General features: G+C 36.7%; 1 protein-coding gene across 1 annotated transcript in view; it reads right to left on the minus strand.

Annotated features, from left to right (window-relative positions):
* EYS (eyes shut homolog) overlaps window positions 1–16,066 on the minus strand; it is a 430,665-nt gene that overhangs the window by 65,276 nt on the left and 349,323 nt on the right. Inside the window, exon 10 of the mRNA XM_074190004.1 lies at window positions 15,810–15,984. Within this exon, the coding sequence (XP_074046105.1) occupies window positions 15,810–15,984 (175 nt within the window). The remainder of the gene's footprint in view (window positions 1–15,809; window positions 15,985–16,066) is intronic.

The following is a 16,066-nucleotide window of genomic DNA, read 5'->3' on the forward strand; positions in this document are numbered from 1 at the left end:
AAAAATTATATATGTATCTTGTAATACTGACTTGAAAAAATTTACATTGGGTTTTTTGAAATTAATCAAGCATTTCCAATAATATTGAATATATATGAAGGACTTTGAAAAATGATTGGGAAATTGAAAATTATGTGACCCATAATTAGGTAACTTACTGATGAGCAAGATGTGAAACAAATTATGTGATCTAGTTTTGTCTATATTAGCTATTTTACTGTAGTAATATCTAAGCCTAGAATTAACAATTGATTGCTTTGTAGAGATCATAAGAGAAAATATCAGAAGTTATGACCCTTTGGGTTCCCTGAAAAAAAAATTTTTTTTTAGTCTTTTTTTTTTTTGCAAGGCAATGGGGTTAAGTGGCTTGCCCAAGGTCACACAGCTAGGTAATTATTAAGTGTCTGAGGTTGGATTTGAACTCAGGTACTCCTGACTCCAGGGTCAGTGCTTTCTCCACTGTGCCACCTAGCTGCCCCACATTCCCTGAAATTTTTAAACAATATGATGGACCTTATTCTAAACCTGTAGGTCCAAGCATATATGCAATAATAAAAAAGAAATTATATACTCCTTTTACATCAATTCAAAAGAATCAATTATATGCTATAGTATTGGTATTAAAAGAACAGCCATAACTCTTTAATATTTTTATAGATAGCATGATTATCATGTCATCAGATGTATAGTAATAACTTTTATTAATCATAGTACTGATGTAGTATTATATCAACTCTTTAAAGAATTACTAGAAGTTATTAGAAATGGATATAATTCCTTTTTTATTGAACATATAAAAATCCCATCCTGAATTACCTGGACTTATAGATCATTAAAAATGTTCCCACATAAACATAAAAGAGGGAATGTGGGGAAGATTCTAGACTATGCCTAAATAAAGCTTTGCATTAATTAATTATTTGACATTGGCTGATAAGAACAAAACCTTGGCTGAAAAACTCTTTGGTTACAAAATTACCATAGAATATTCATAGAATATTGTAAGAGGCTGAAAATGCAACCACTTGAGGCTGAATGCTCCTAAGGAATATTTTTCATAAAATATTATGGAAGGATACAAAAGATGGACATTGGAAAAGACTTGATCAATTACTAACCTGGAGTCAAGGGGTCTGCTTTTGTTTTGTCCACAGATGAAGAAACTGTCTGGATGTCAGAAAGAAACATCAGACCATGCAGACCAGATGAATCAAGTGATATAGAAAATGAACAATTTACATTTAAGAAATCAAAAAAGAAAGCATAAGAGGAGAAAGAAGGACAGACCATGCAAAAGGAAAGCCAATTTGGGAGCTAAAAAAGGAATTGAATATTGGACTTTATGTGCAAAACCCTCCATGGGTAACAACTATACTATGGAGAAAAAAAATATGATGTTATTCTGATAGGGGAAGCTGAAAATTTATTTGGGATATAGCAAAGTTACTATTGGAAATATCAAAGAAGAGATGCTGAAAAGCTAGGTATAATTTTTCTGACTTAAATAGTATCACACCTCATATAGAGTAATTTATGATCATTACTGAGAAAAAGAGGGGAAATAATATTAACTGTTATAATTGCATTATTTGAGCATGTGGATGTAAAGAAATTATGAATAAGGAAAAGATAGAAGCAAAATTTACTCAAGATTTGTCAGAAAAATGTTACTAGAACATTTAAGGCTCAGAAGAAAAGTGAAAATGTTTATCATTTGATTAATGCATTACAAATTTCTATAATAAACAATTTGTGTTAGGGAAGAATATATAGACTTGAGCAACAAATTGTGTGATTAGTTGCATTTTCTACCTGTAATTGGTAAATGGTTACATGGTATTATCTTTGTTTTCAGCTTTGTTGTAATTATGATGTTGATCTTTTGTTGTTTGTCTCTCATTTTAAAAACTATCTTTTTGGTATTGAAGATTTGTATAAATTGGCTAAAGACATCCAAATAGCCTCCCAACAAGATTTGATTCCGGAAAAGAGAGCTGATAAGATAATTAATGGTTTTATCATCCCACCCTCTTCGGGCATTGGATCCAGAGTATTATACAATTATGTCTTACATTAATTCTCTTTAGTTGCTTACCAAATTTTTTCAAAGTCCTTTTTTCCATAACCTGAATCACTATATATGCTATTAATAGAGTTCAGAATCGTTTTACCCAGGTTGAGCATCAGGTTGGGCAATTGTGAGTTTTGTATAAATAGAAAAGAGGGAAGCGTAGAGGCCGCTCAAGCAAGTTTGGGGGTCAAGAGGCCAAGTCTGGACAAAATAACCCAAACTTTGTTGACTCCTGATTTAAGTTTCCAAGAACTCTGATTTGATAACACAACTGTGTCATTCTTGGCCTCACTATTTGATAAGCCCTGTTTTTGATAAGCCCTGTTTTTGAACTTCTTGACCTAGGTCACATCCTGCTGGGTTAACACCTGCCCATAACAAGTTTCATCATTGATTTTTTTCCTGTATTCTATTTTTGTGGTTTTTTTCTATAAGAATTGTTTAATGTTTTCAATAAACTGGCTCTGTCAGATGTCCTGATGACACCCCTACCTGTGTGTTAATGTAATTTTTTTTCACTCCTGAGCCAAATACATCTCCTGCTGGACAGGGGATCGCTACAATTTTATACTTTGTTTCCTTTTAAAAGCACAATTCTCATGAGCCAGAGCGTCATATAAAATCAAATCATTTCATAAACCATTTGTACCCCACTCTAAGCTTACTCCCTCTAATTGTAGCCAAAGTTTCAAGCAAAATTTATCTTTTCATGATGTTTTCATGTCCAGTCCCTCTAAGTATACTTTCTTCCTCTGTCTCTTTAAGACTCCAACAATAGCCCTATAGCCCTCCCCAATCAAAGTACTTCAAACATTCTCTCCCACTGTCCCTTTTAGCACCTCAACCGAGGTAGGAAAATCAAAGTATGGAAGAAGATAAAATCACTTCTTAATCTCTCTCTCTCTTTTTTTTTTTTTTAGGTTTTTGCAAGGCAAATGGGGTTAAAGTGGCTTGCCCAAGGCCACACAGCTAGGTAATTATTAAGTGTCTGAGGCTGTATTTGAACTCAGGTACTCCTGACTCCAGGGCTGGTGCTTTATCCACTGCACCACTTAGCCGCCCCGATTGTTCTTCTTTTGTATATTTAAATTGCTTCTTTTTGACTGTTTGCAGTATTTTCTCCTTTATTTGAGAATTACGGAATTTGGCTATGATAGTCCTTAGAATTTTTATCCTGAGGCTCTTTCTAGAGATGTTCTGTGTATGCTTTCAAAGGTTATTTTGTCTTCTTGATATAATCTATTTGGACAGTTTTCCCTGAAAAATTCCTAAAAGATATTTTCCAAGTTGTTTTTTTTTTGATTTAGTGGATTGATCTGGTAGAATAATAATTCATAAATTATTTCTTCTGGATCTATTTTTCCAGGTCATTTGTTTTTCCTAAAATGTACTATATGTTTTCTTCAGTTTTTTCAGCCTTTTGACTTTGTTTGATGGAATCTTAATGTCTCATATATTCATTAATTTCTATTTGTCTATTCTAATTTTTAGGGTTTTATTTTCTTCAGTTAGCTGTTGCGTTTCCTTTTCTAGTTGGTTAATTTTACTTTTTGCTGAATTGTATTCTCTTTCCAGTTGGTTGATTTGAGTTTTAGGTGAGTTGCATTCCTTATCCAATTGATCTAAATTATTTTTTGAAGTTACATTCTTTTTTTCAGTTGGTTATTTTACTTTTAAAGGAGTTGATTTCTTTGATCAATTTTTCATAATTTTACAGCATGGCTTTCATTTCCTTTTGCCATTTTTATTCTTCCTCTTTTCTTTGGTTTTTAATTTTTTTAAAACTTTTCTATGAGGTTTTGGATTTGAGTCCAATTTATAGACTCTTTGAGACTTCCCATGTAGGTAATTTGTCACTGTTTTCTTCTTCTATGGTGGCATTTTTGTCATCTCTATCTAAATAGCAGCTTTCTGTAGTTAGCACTCTTTTAGTTTTTTGCTCATTTTGATTGTTTGAGTTCTGCTCCTGAGCTATACTATAGACCCAAGTTTTTTGTGCTGGGGCTAGAGTCTAATTCAGGCATTGTCTACACGGGAGGTTTGTTTCCTTCTTTATGTCCAGGTTCTGCCTATGCAGTGGTTTGTTCCCAACCCAGTCTTGTCTTTTGCCTCAATGTTCCCAGGATTCAGACTTTGTTTAGGGTTAGAATCCTTTCTGCTGGCTTACTAGCTAGCCACCAGAACACTGGGTTGCACTGTGGCTAAAGTCTCCTGCTGACTTTCTGGCTCTCCCACCTAGCTATGCTTTATTTCTACTCTCCCTCCCCCCCGCCCCCCCCCCCCCCCCCACACCAAGAGACAGACTTTCACAGAAGATCCTTCATGATAGCTACAGTTGAAAACTTGTTCCAATCTTTTTTTTTTTTTTTTGATGGGATTTGTAACTTTAATGTCTGGGCAGAGGCTTCATTTAGCACTATGTCTAATACTGTATTTTCAATGAAGAAAAATTGACCTCTCCTTTCTATCTTTTCTCACTACTGAAAAAGAAAGAAAAACAAGTATATATATATATATATATATATATATATATATTCAAGCAAAAAAAATTAATCATATCAAAAATTCAAAATTTTTCACCTGAGGCAAAAAAAAAATTTCTTGAAGTCTATAGATTTAAACCTGGATCTCAGAGTTTATTTAATCTAGTAGTATTAGATTCAAATAGAAAAAAGGCCACTAATTATATGTAAGAATCCCTGTTGATTGCACACTGATACTTTTAAAGTATAATATTATCTGATGTTTTTGCCCCATATCTTGTTTTTAATTTATTTTTTATTCTCATTTTGTACAAATGTTTTGTCACATTAATAAAATATTTTTGTTTACAAGTAAACAAAATACCCCTCCCCCTATGAATATAGATAGACTTGCTTGGGCAAAAAAAGTAAAGGGGAGAGAAAAAAATTAAAATTAAAAAAATAATAGTAATAATTGTAGGTATGGCCAGGTGGCACAATGGATGAAGCACCAGCCCTGGAGCCATGAGCACCCAAGTCCATATCCAGCCTCGTAAACCCAATAATCACCCAGCCATGTGACATGCAAGCCACCTGATCCCCACTGCCCTGCAAAAAACAAAAAGAAGAAAAAAAAAAGACCTAAAATAAAATAAAATAGTAATAATAGTAGGGGTGGCTGGGTGGCAGACAGAGCATTGGCCCTTGAGCCAGGAGCACCTGGGTCTGAATCCAGCCCCAGACACCCAAAGATCACCCTGCTATGTGGCCCCAGGCAGGCCACCCAGCCCCACTTGCCCTGCACCCTCCCCCAAATAATAATAACAAAAAATGTGCTTCAGTCTTTGTTCCAACACCAACAACTCTGTCATGGGTGGATCACATTCTTTATGATAAGTCCATGGTAAAAGTTACTTCCATATTTTTCCACTGTTGCCATTGCTGATCGCCACTCCCTCCTTTCTTATTTCTCCACTACCATGTATTATATTTTCTCTCTCCTTTCACTCTGACTCTGCTGTAGGGTCGCTGAGTGGTGCAGCAGACAGATCCCTGGTCCTGGGGCCAAGAAGCCCTGAGCCCCTATACCACCCCTTAGGCCCAGAATCCACCTGGCCCTATGGTCCTGGGCAGGCCTTCCAATTCCAGCCCCTTGCAAGAAGTAAAAAAAGAAAATGTGTTATATCTGACCACTCTACCCCCCATGGTCCATCCTCTCTTCCTTTATTCACATCCCCACCCTTTCCCCCTGCTCCCCACTCCTTCTTACTCTAGATGTCTATACCCCATTGAGTATATTTGCTGTTTCCTCTCCTAGCCATCTCTGATGAGAGCAAAGGTTGCCTCATTCCCCCTTGCCTCCCCCCTTCCATATCATTGCAATAGCTCATTGTAATAAAAAAATCTTATTATGTGAAATATCTGGGACTATTCCCCCCTTTCCTTTTTCTTTCTCCCATTCCATTTCCCTTTTTTTCCTATTGACTCCATTTTTACACCATATTTTATCTTTGAATTCAGCTTTCTCCTGTGCTTCAACTATAAAAGCTCCCTCTACTTGCTCTATTAACTGAGAAGGTTCATATGAATATTATCAGTATCATTTTTCTATACATGCTGTTCATCCTCATTAAGTCCCTCATATTTCCCCCCCCTCCTCCAATCTCCATGCTTCACCTGAGTCCTGTATCTGAAGATCAAACCTTCTGTTCAGCTCTGGCCATTCCAAAAGGAACATTTGAAATTCCCCTGGTTCATTGAAAGTCCATCTTTTTCCCTGGAAGAGGACATTCAGCCTTGCTGGGTAGTTCATTCTTGGCTGCATTCTAAACTCGGGCTTCCAATGTAGCTGCTGCTAAGTCCTGTGTGATCCTGACTGGAGCTCCACGATATTTGAACTGTGTCCTTCTGGAGGCTTGTAATATTTTCTCTTTGACTTGGGAGTTCTGGAACTTGGCTATAATATTCCTAGGGGTTAATTTTTTGGGATCTCTTTCTCGGGGGGATTGGTGGATTCTCTCCATTTCTATTTTGCCCTCTGCTTCTAGAATATCAGGGCAATTTTCCTGTAGTAATTCTTTGAGAATGATGTCAAGGCTTTTTTCCTGATCATGACTTTCAGGTATTCCAATAGTTTTTACATTATCTTTCCTAAGTCTGTTTTCCATATCAGTTGTTTTTTCAATGAGATATTTCACATTTTCTTCTAATTTTTCATTTTTTTTTTGTTTTGAAGTATTGATTCCTGATTTCTGGTAAATTCATCAATCTCCCTGAATTCTATTCTTTGTCTGAAGGATTTGTTCTCCTCAGAGAGTTTTCTTATCTCTTTTTCCATCTGGCCAATTTTGCTTTTTAAAGCATTCTTCTCCTCAATAACTTTTTGAACTGTTTTATCCATTTGACCTACGCTGGTTTTTAGCATGCTATTTTCTTCAGCATTTTTTTGGATTTCCTTGACTAAGCTGCTAACTTCATTTTCATGTTTTTCCTGCATCTCTCTCCTTTCTTTTCCCAGTTTTTCTTCTAACTCCCTCATTTGATTTTCAAAGTCTTTTTTGAGCTCTGTCATAGCCTGAGCCCAATTTCTGTTTTTCTTGGAGTCTTTAGATGCAGGAGCTTGTGCTTCCTCATCTTCAGACTGAGTATTTTGATCCTTCTTGGACTCATTTGAAAAATATTTCTCAATGGTCTTCCTTTTGTTTCTTTGCTTGCTCATTTTCCCAGCCTAAGCCTTTTTTGGGGGGTGCTTCCTGAGCTTTTGGGACACTCCCACAAGGGTCTCAGTGTGTGAGGCTCTGTCCTCCCTCCTGGTCTGTGAATGACCATAAGAGCCCCTCTCTGCCATGGGGCCGAGGTGGGGGGGCCCTGTTGTTCTATGGGGGGGCCTAAACTGGGATCAGGATCTGAATGTGGTCAGAGCCTCATAGTCCTGTTTCAGGGGCCGAGGACAGAGCTCAGCAATCTCTCTCTCTTTACTCCCCTCAGCTCAATGGGCTCATGCCCTGGGGGTTCCTGCTAACCAGCTCCGCCTGCTTCTGTTTCTGGGTTTGGGCTTCGGAAAGACCAGCTGCTTGCTGTGTGCCCTGAGGGCTGGGTTCCACGTGTTCGCTCTGGCAGAGGTCCCCCACTGTTCCCCCACTTTGTGCTCGGTGCTCCCCGGGGTGCAGCTCAGGAGACCCCCCCCCCTGCTGTGAGCCGCCGCGGCTCCCAGCGCCCTGGGGCTGCCTCCGGGAGGTTGAAGTTCTTTCGCTCTGGTGGGCCACCCCTCCATCGGGCCGCCCCTCCGACCCTGGGGAACAGAGCCTTTCTGCTCTTTTCCAAGTTACCTGGAGTAGGAGAACTGCCTCACTGGGTCCCTTTGTGGGTGCTGTTTAGTTAAGAGTCCTTAGCTTATGAGTTTTTATCAGAGAGCTCCTAAGACTAGATCCCTTCATGTCGCTATCTTGGCTCTGCCCCTATTATCTGATGTTTTAATGTTTTCACTTATTTTGTTAAATATTTCCTAATTTTATTTTAATCTAATTCGGGACTCAGCCTACAACAGCACATTTTTTTGAAACTACTGAGACGTTTTATTTTTGTTTTTTTGCAAGACAGTGGGGTTAAAGGACTTGCCCAATGTCACACAGCTAGGTAATTATTAAATGTCTGAGGCTGGATTCAGTGCTCTATGCATTGTACCACCTACCTGCCCCCAGCATTACATTTAACAGCCCTGATCTTGACCAATTTCTTCATTTTAGAGATGAGTGATTTGTCTAAGGTCTCATATGAAGAACATGGAAAAGCTAAGATTTGAATCAGTCATCCATCTTTATATCTAGTGACCTTTCTATAATGGCACAAACATTTATCTGATATAGAAACTCAGACCTAGCGAGGTAAATTGACCTGCCCAGAGTCACAAAGTTGCTAAGTGGCGTAGTCAAGATGTTTCATATATATATATATATATATATATATAATTTCATATATATTGGCTCATGGACAAAGGAGTGAAAGTGTTCTGTTTCCTCAAAGAGTAACCTCTTTGAGGTTATTGAGAACAATGAATTGAGAACAATGGGCAAAAGTTTCAGAGAGGAAGATTTATAAGGAAAAGTTTACTAACAATTAGAGCTTAAACTGGAGTTTCTCACTGGAATGCACTGAGTAGAACATGGAAGACCACTTGTAATATATTTTATAAAAGAGATATTTGTTTAGGCATGGCTTGGACTAGAAAGAAGATATTTGAAATGTTTTCCAACTCCAAAATTTAGTGGTGACCTCTATACTACAATTAGGCATCAGAGGAGTACACGAATAGATAAATAGAATGGGAATTTTCAGTGAGAAGCAAGAGAAAGGAACTTAACAACCTGATGTCTACAATAGGGGTTGGGTATGTGCATGGGGGACAGTTAGATTATGAGTACAGTCACCTGAAGATACACAAGTTTGACCATCATCTGTTTAAAGGAATGGTAGAAAAGAGGGGTGGTGGCCCACCATAGGATATGGAAGAGTTTGGACTTTAGAGCAAGTGCCTCTCAGGGTGGAAACATGAAGGTTACCACTCCTCTTGTACAAAATGTATCCTTTGGGGAATATTCTTTTAGCCTTGAAAGCTCCCACCTTTCCTTTCGTTATTTCTTTCCAATAGGGACAATTCTTTTATCATCCCCATCTTAGGAACCTTACATTTTCAAGCTCTCTCCCTTACTTTCCTTTATCTAAACTTCCTCTGAGGTAAGGATTTGAGACATTTATTTATTCACATGAAGATTCAAATAATCATTAAGTCCTAAGGAGATATCTCTTTTGGAGCACTTACATTTCAACAGGCTACAAAAAGTCATAGGAACAAATCATAGGAACAAATCAGTTTCAAGCAGCAGTAGATTTTTTTCCTTTGGGGAATGGGATTGGGGGGAGACAGCAGAACTTTGAAATCACACCTCTTCTGAAACTATTTTATTCCACCCACTTAAAATCCAGCCTGTGGAGACTAACTTCTGAATTAGGAGGGGGAAGAAAAAAAGAGATTAAGAGAAAGTTTTGATTCATTGGATTTTAAAGTTGAAGAGCACTATAGACTGGAGAAGAAAGGCTCTATAAACATACAAAATACGGTTATAAGAGGTAACTCTCCCTGCTTGGAAACTAGTGAAGACACTACTCAATAATATATGCTATAAAAAGCTGCAGGTGAAAAGAAGGCAAAGTAAAAATAAACCAAAACTCAGTCCAAACAAAATAAAAAGATGTTTGCATTTCATTGTATTTTAAAAGCAGATGCTCCAGGACAAGTGAAAACATTATTTTCTTCCAACATCTGTCCAAGCCCCATCTTGAGGGTTTAAATCTATTCCCCTGTCGGATGGACAAATATTAAGGTTAATAGGTTCTTTCCATTTAGTGGTGAGGCCTTAGGCAGAAGGGTCTATTTAGATTGGGAGAATCTCAAAGTGTGAGATTTAATCCATAAAGAATGACATATTTACTCTCTGGAAGCCATCAAAAGCAGAAAGTATTTGCCAGTAAGAGTTTATATACTCTTACCATGGCCTAGTTGTTTTTCAATTATGAAACTTAAAAAACATATAAAAAATTCACATTGAAAGAACCCTTAAGAGTAGTTTTTCTTTCTTTCTTTTTTTTATGACTTGCCTAAGTGGGAAAAAAAAGGATTAACTAACTCTTTAAAGACCAAAAGAATAAAAATGTGATTGTTTTCTCTCTTCAGTTTTGTCCTGTAGCACATTTTTTTATAGTTGAGCTGTAAACCCTTGGAAAAAAAGGTTTATGGGAATTCTGTCACTACTGTCTGTGTAAGCACATGGTTATAAGGCAATTTTAATGAGGAGGATCAAATAGCTAAGCAAATGTGTTTATACCCGTTCTGTTTCACGATTCAGATTTGCTTCCAATGCCTCTCTTTTTACTATTAGCTAGTACTCTGGATACCACCTTAAATTCCTTTACTAAGAAAGAGGAGTAACTCCCTTATTGCTCATATTTCACCCTAACAATGCTCAGGCATTGTTATTGTAATTCTTCTAGAATGCCATCTTAGCTTTGACCAATTAGCTTGATTTATTAGGTTTTGTTTATTCTTTAATATACAGTACCCAGAAATGGAGATAGGAAGTGAGGAAAAATTAGGGCTACAAAAAAAATTTCTCTTTTCCTTTGTACAGAAATTATTTCCCAGTTTTTCTAATAATGTCCAGAGTACCACCATTTCTTCTGTTCAGGCGTATACATTTCTAGTTATTTTCTATTTCCTTTCCTACGTGAATTCTGTTAACTTATTCTTCATATGCAACACCCCCTAGATTTAACCTTTCTTTTTGATTTCTCTGGCCCTAATTATAATTAGCCCTTTCAAATCTCAAGTTATATTACTCTAAGAGCCACCAGAAACAGGTCTATTTTGCATATAGCTGCTAGAATTCTGATATTTTGATGGTTCCACAATCTCATCAGAATAGAGATTTCTTCCAATCTGCAGGTCACAAGTTATTTGTGCCTTTTCTTTGTTCTCAACTATTGTTCTCCTTTAAACTCTTCATAGAGGATATAACCCCTGCATTGGAGACATTTCTCTGACTTTTTAAGCTTTTTTTTTTTATGAATACCAATGCAACCCTCTGGTCCTCCATCTGTTGTTTATTCTCGTTTATTCTAAACTAGATGTCTTTTATGCTAATTATTGTACACAAATACTGATCCATAACATTCTGTTTACATCTTTCCATGTCTCTATAACTTGTTGGAGTTTGCCTTCTTTTGCCTCCTTCATTGATCTGCAGCAATGGAGCATTACCTTCTCCTCCCCCACCCCCCAAATAATAGTGTTAAAAATAGATTATTTTGCATTGATCAGATTGGGATCAATGAAAGCATTGCACAATTTTCCACATGTGATCTTGGCTAATCTCTTTGTACTCAATTCTGAACTCAGTTCATAGTTTGTATTATTTTGCATATCTGAGATGTGTATATTGATGAACAAACTCAGTGGGCTGCCTATCTAACTTCATAAACTGGGCGATAAGTATCCTTCATCCCCTTGGTTTTTCCAGTACAGATAGGTAAATGGTTTCTTTTGAGTGTCAATGGATCTTATGAATAAGGTTTTGTAGCATGCTAAAAGCTTGGCACAATCAGGAGAAGCTGACTAAAAGAAAGGGCTGAGTTTGCATATACTCACACATGACACTACCACAGCTAGTTGTTACCCTAAGCTTTCTAGATTTGTCTCTGTCTTCATTCCTTACCCCAATTTAACAAAAAGGTTTTCAAAGATGGCATGATTTGGTCTTAAGGTAGAAGCTAATTCCCTTAAGGTTATATCCATTACCCTCTTCCTCTCCCCCAATTATCACAACCCCACTTCATATAGACTCAATTCTATCCATGCCTAAGCACACATGTATATTCATTATTTAAGCCTATATACTCACACACACACATATATTAAAAACAAAAACCCAAAAATTATATTTCCCTGAAAATAAGATCTAAGCAGAAAATAAGCCTTAGCATTGTTTCTTCAGGATGCTTGTAATAAGTCCTACAGCCAAAATAAGCCCCAGTTAAGATCAGCCAGATGGATGCATCTAGCATGTCTATTAAAATACATGATAGATGTATTGAATTATAATGTAATATAATATAATGAATAAGATAAATAATATTATTGACATTAATACTAAAAATAAATGATAATATAAATTATAATTAACTCCAAGCAGGCACCTTTGAACCAGAGGTAAATGTCTATGTAAGCAGATGGACTGGAAACATTGCCAAAGGACCAGTCAGAGTACAAGACACAACCTATGAATAAGGTGCAAACTTGCTAGACTGGATGAAAGTCTCACCTCTAATCATCACTAAGGGCAAGAAAGATAAAATTGAGCATGTTTCAGGCATTTATGTTCTTGAAACTGAAAAAACCTGGTGCTCACAAGCAGTTATAAGGAAATATGTTGATTTAATTTTGCCACTTGTTTTTTGAGGTGGCCAAAAAGATCTGCTAGTCTGGGATGCAGCCAGCATTCACTGTGCTAAAGACATGAAGAACTTCCTTATGGAGGGAAGAATAGATCAAATAATGATTTCTGCATCTCTAACTCTTGATATTGCAATAAACAAGTCATTCAAGCACCATTTGCACATGGAAATCAATGGCTTCATTGTAAATAGAATGGAAAGACATCAAGGTGAAAACTTTGGGAAGCTTAACCTGCAAGAGGTTGTGACTTGGGTGAAGAATTCATGGGATAAAATCATTGACAGTTGTGTTGCCAATGTACTATAAGCAGGTTATATGGACAAGAAGTGTTCATTTAAGGAGAACTGGACATTAGATATTGGGGCCAATGATTCTACAAGAAATGAAGTTGCAAGAAAATCAGGTCAGAATTTGGGCTTTGGAGAGTTATGACAATGTTCTAGAAGATATAGACTGTATTTTAATAAATGTAGATATTTGAACATGAATAAATGTAGATTGTTTTGCATGGGTAAGAAAGATATCTCCTGAAAATAAGCATTGATAATAATAATGCATTTTTTGGTACAAAAATTAATAAAATACCAGTCTTATTTTGGGGGAAATATGGTACCTATAAATGTGTATATATATTATATAAAATGTGCATATGTATGTGAATATATATATATATATATATATATATATATATATATTAGCATGTCCTTGTTTCTCTATAGTCCATGAGAGTTTTGAAATGATAAGATAAACATTTGTAGGCCTTATTCTTAGTATTAATTTTTATTCTCCCCTCCTTCCACCCCAGGTGCTTAGCTAGCATTCTACCTGTATAAAGAACAGAAGTTCAACAAAGACTTATTCAGTGAATATACCTCAGCACTACAAGGCAACATTATTTTGTAAAAAGTAGTCAACACTATACAAATTTTCCTAGCATTGTTTTTTCTTCCATTTGTTAGAATTTCTGCTGTTTCACAATGAAATAATACAGGGGCCAAATACTTCAAGTATCATAATGCAGAGGGGTGATTGTGTCACAAAACTCAATGTTCAGTTGCATGCCTTATCACTGTATTGGGAATAGCTTAGAACTGACAGTTCTTACTATGATCAATTTTATGACAATACTGTCACAACAGATTCTTTTATAAATTGTTTTCATAAAATAGTTGGAATCTGATGGCATAAATCCACTGAACCATCTTCTTATCTTCTGAATTCAATTTCCTCAGTTGTTATTGCCTCCGCAATCCCTGTGTATTGATTTTGTATATATCTTATATTTACTTTTCTTTAAACATGTTATTTAAAGAAAGGATAACTAGGTGCTAAGAGGATAGAGGGCTGAATCTGGAAGACTAGAGTTCAAATCTGGTCTGACACTATTAGCTGTGCAATGCTGGGCAAATTGCTTAACCTTACTTGCCTAAGTGGACTATCTAAAATAAACAGGAGAAGGAAATGGCAAACCACTCCAGTATCTTTGCCAAGAAAAAAAATCAAAGATTTGGACATAACAAAAATGTAGTACTCCCCCATAAGAATGTAAGCTACTTGAGGACAGGTATTGCTTTCCTTCTCTTTGTGTCACCAGCCCTTACTACAGTGCTTGGGGGTAAAGGGGTGGGGTGGGGTGGAGTAGGCTAGAGTGAATTGAGGAGAGCCTTTTTAGTCTCTAAGTCTTCCTCCAGTTGTCTTTGAGTAACTTGAGTCTGGACTTTGGGCTCTCTGGCTTCTAGCTTCAAGAGAACCATTTCCTATTGCTAAAGGAAAAGACTCTGGAAAGAAGCTAGCATGAAAGGAGTTGCCAGTCTATCGTCTCCCCAGCCCCAGGATACTACACTATAGACTTCAGGAAACTTCCCCTTGGGTGAGATTCTAGGACACTTTCATTTGGTAAAACTGAGTTTTACTATGTTCCTAATGAAAGTGTTTCTTCTTTCTGTATTGTCTGGTACATAATGATGATGATGATGATGATGGCATTTGTCCTTCTCTTGAAGAAGACATGACATCAGGGAGGTGATGCCATGACAAGCACATGAATTGAATTTGAGGAAGGTGCTGTGCTAAGTCATTAGACTTACTTTTTCCTCCAGAGCTTTCTGGATCCAGTGACCAGATATGAATCAGGATGATTGGTGATGACCCTGGATGTGAGGCAATCAGGATTAAATGACTTGTCCACACAGCTAGTAAATATCTGAGCCTGGATTTAAACTCCTGTCACTATGCCACCTAGCTGACTGGTACATATTCTCCTATTATGTCTTCTTCTCTTTTGCTACTGATTTGGATAAATGAACTTTCTTTGAAAATTGCTACATGTGTTGATTGTCAACTGGTATTTGGAGGAGAAAAGAGCAGTCTCAAATATAGAACTTGAAATCTTATATTCTATCTACTCTTAGTATTGAAAGGAAATCGGAAGTTACTTTGAATTTGAAAACTTATCCCTTATATTAACAATACATAAGGGAACAGATAGATCTAATTCTATCCTGGTACCTCTACAGTTTGTTTCACCATGGATGAAAAACTAAGGATGGAGTCAGGAAGACTCATCTCCTTGAATTCATATATGGTTTCTGACCCTTAGTAGCCTGGGTAAGTCACTTAACCCTGTTTGCCTCAGTCTCCTCATCTAAAAATGATCTAGAGATGGAAATGGCAAACCACTTCAGTATTTTTGCCAAGCAAACTCCAAACAAAGTCATTAAGAATCTAACAGAATTGAAGAACAACATCACTCCTATTGTGTCTGTTTTTCCTCTCCTGGCAGGAAACAGTCTCCCTCAGAGAAAGGTAGAAAGACAAGAAGACACACACACACACACACACACACACACACACACACACACACACACACACACACAGAGACACATCTATCTCTCTCTATATAGATATAGATATGCATATGTATAAACACAAATATATACACATTCATATAGATACACATATGCAAGCATACACTATGTATAAATGTGTATATTCTACCTCACTTTAAGCCATGTACTGACACCCCCAATCTCACATGTTGAAGGACAGTCCTTGAAACACATGTGCTTTATCACAAATTAAAAGACTAGAATTAAGAGAGGTTGGGAAAAGCTTCTTATAGAAGATAAAATTTTAGTTGTTTATTGACTGATCTCCATATTTAAGCTGAAAACTGGTTTGTGGTTTTGGCATTAGGGAAATAGTATACTTGTTACAGTGCACACATAGGTAGTATTATTACTATGGCAATAACTAATTTCATACTTACTAAACTGTTGATCCACTATTGATGCATACACCACCATTTTTGCATTTTATTAAACTGCAGGGGGAGATTTCACATTGTCCCACATTGCGACCAGCATTGGGATGACCTTCAGGATCCCCCAGGGATCTAAAGTGGTAATTCTTTCTTGTCCGGACTTGCACATCAAAAATACAACCTTGTGAAAAAGTGAAAATAAGATTTAATTATTTAAGAGAGTAAAAAAGAAAAGAGTTGTCATTTAAAACTTCTGCTCTAGT

This window comes from Macrotis lagotis, chromosome 5 (assembly GCF_037893015.1).
Source record: "Macrotis lagotis isolate mMagLag1 chromosome 5, bilby.v1.9.chrom.fasta, whole genome shotgun sequence".
Classification (NCBI taxonomy): domain Eukaryota; kingdom Metazoa; phylum Chordata; class Mammalia; order Peramelemorphia; family Peramelidae; genus Macrotis; species Macrotis lagotis.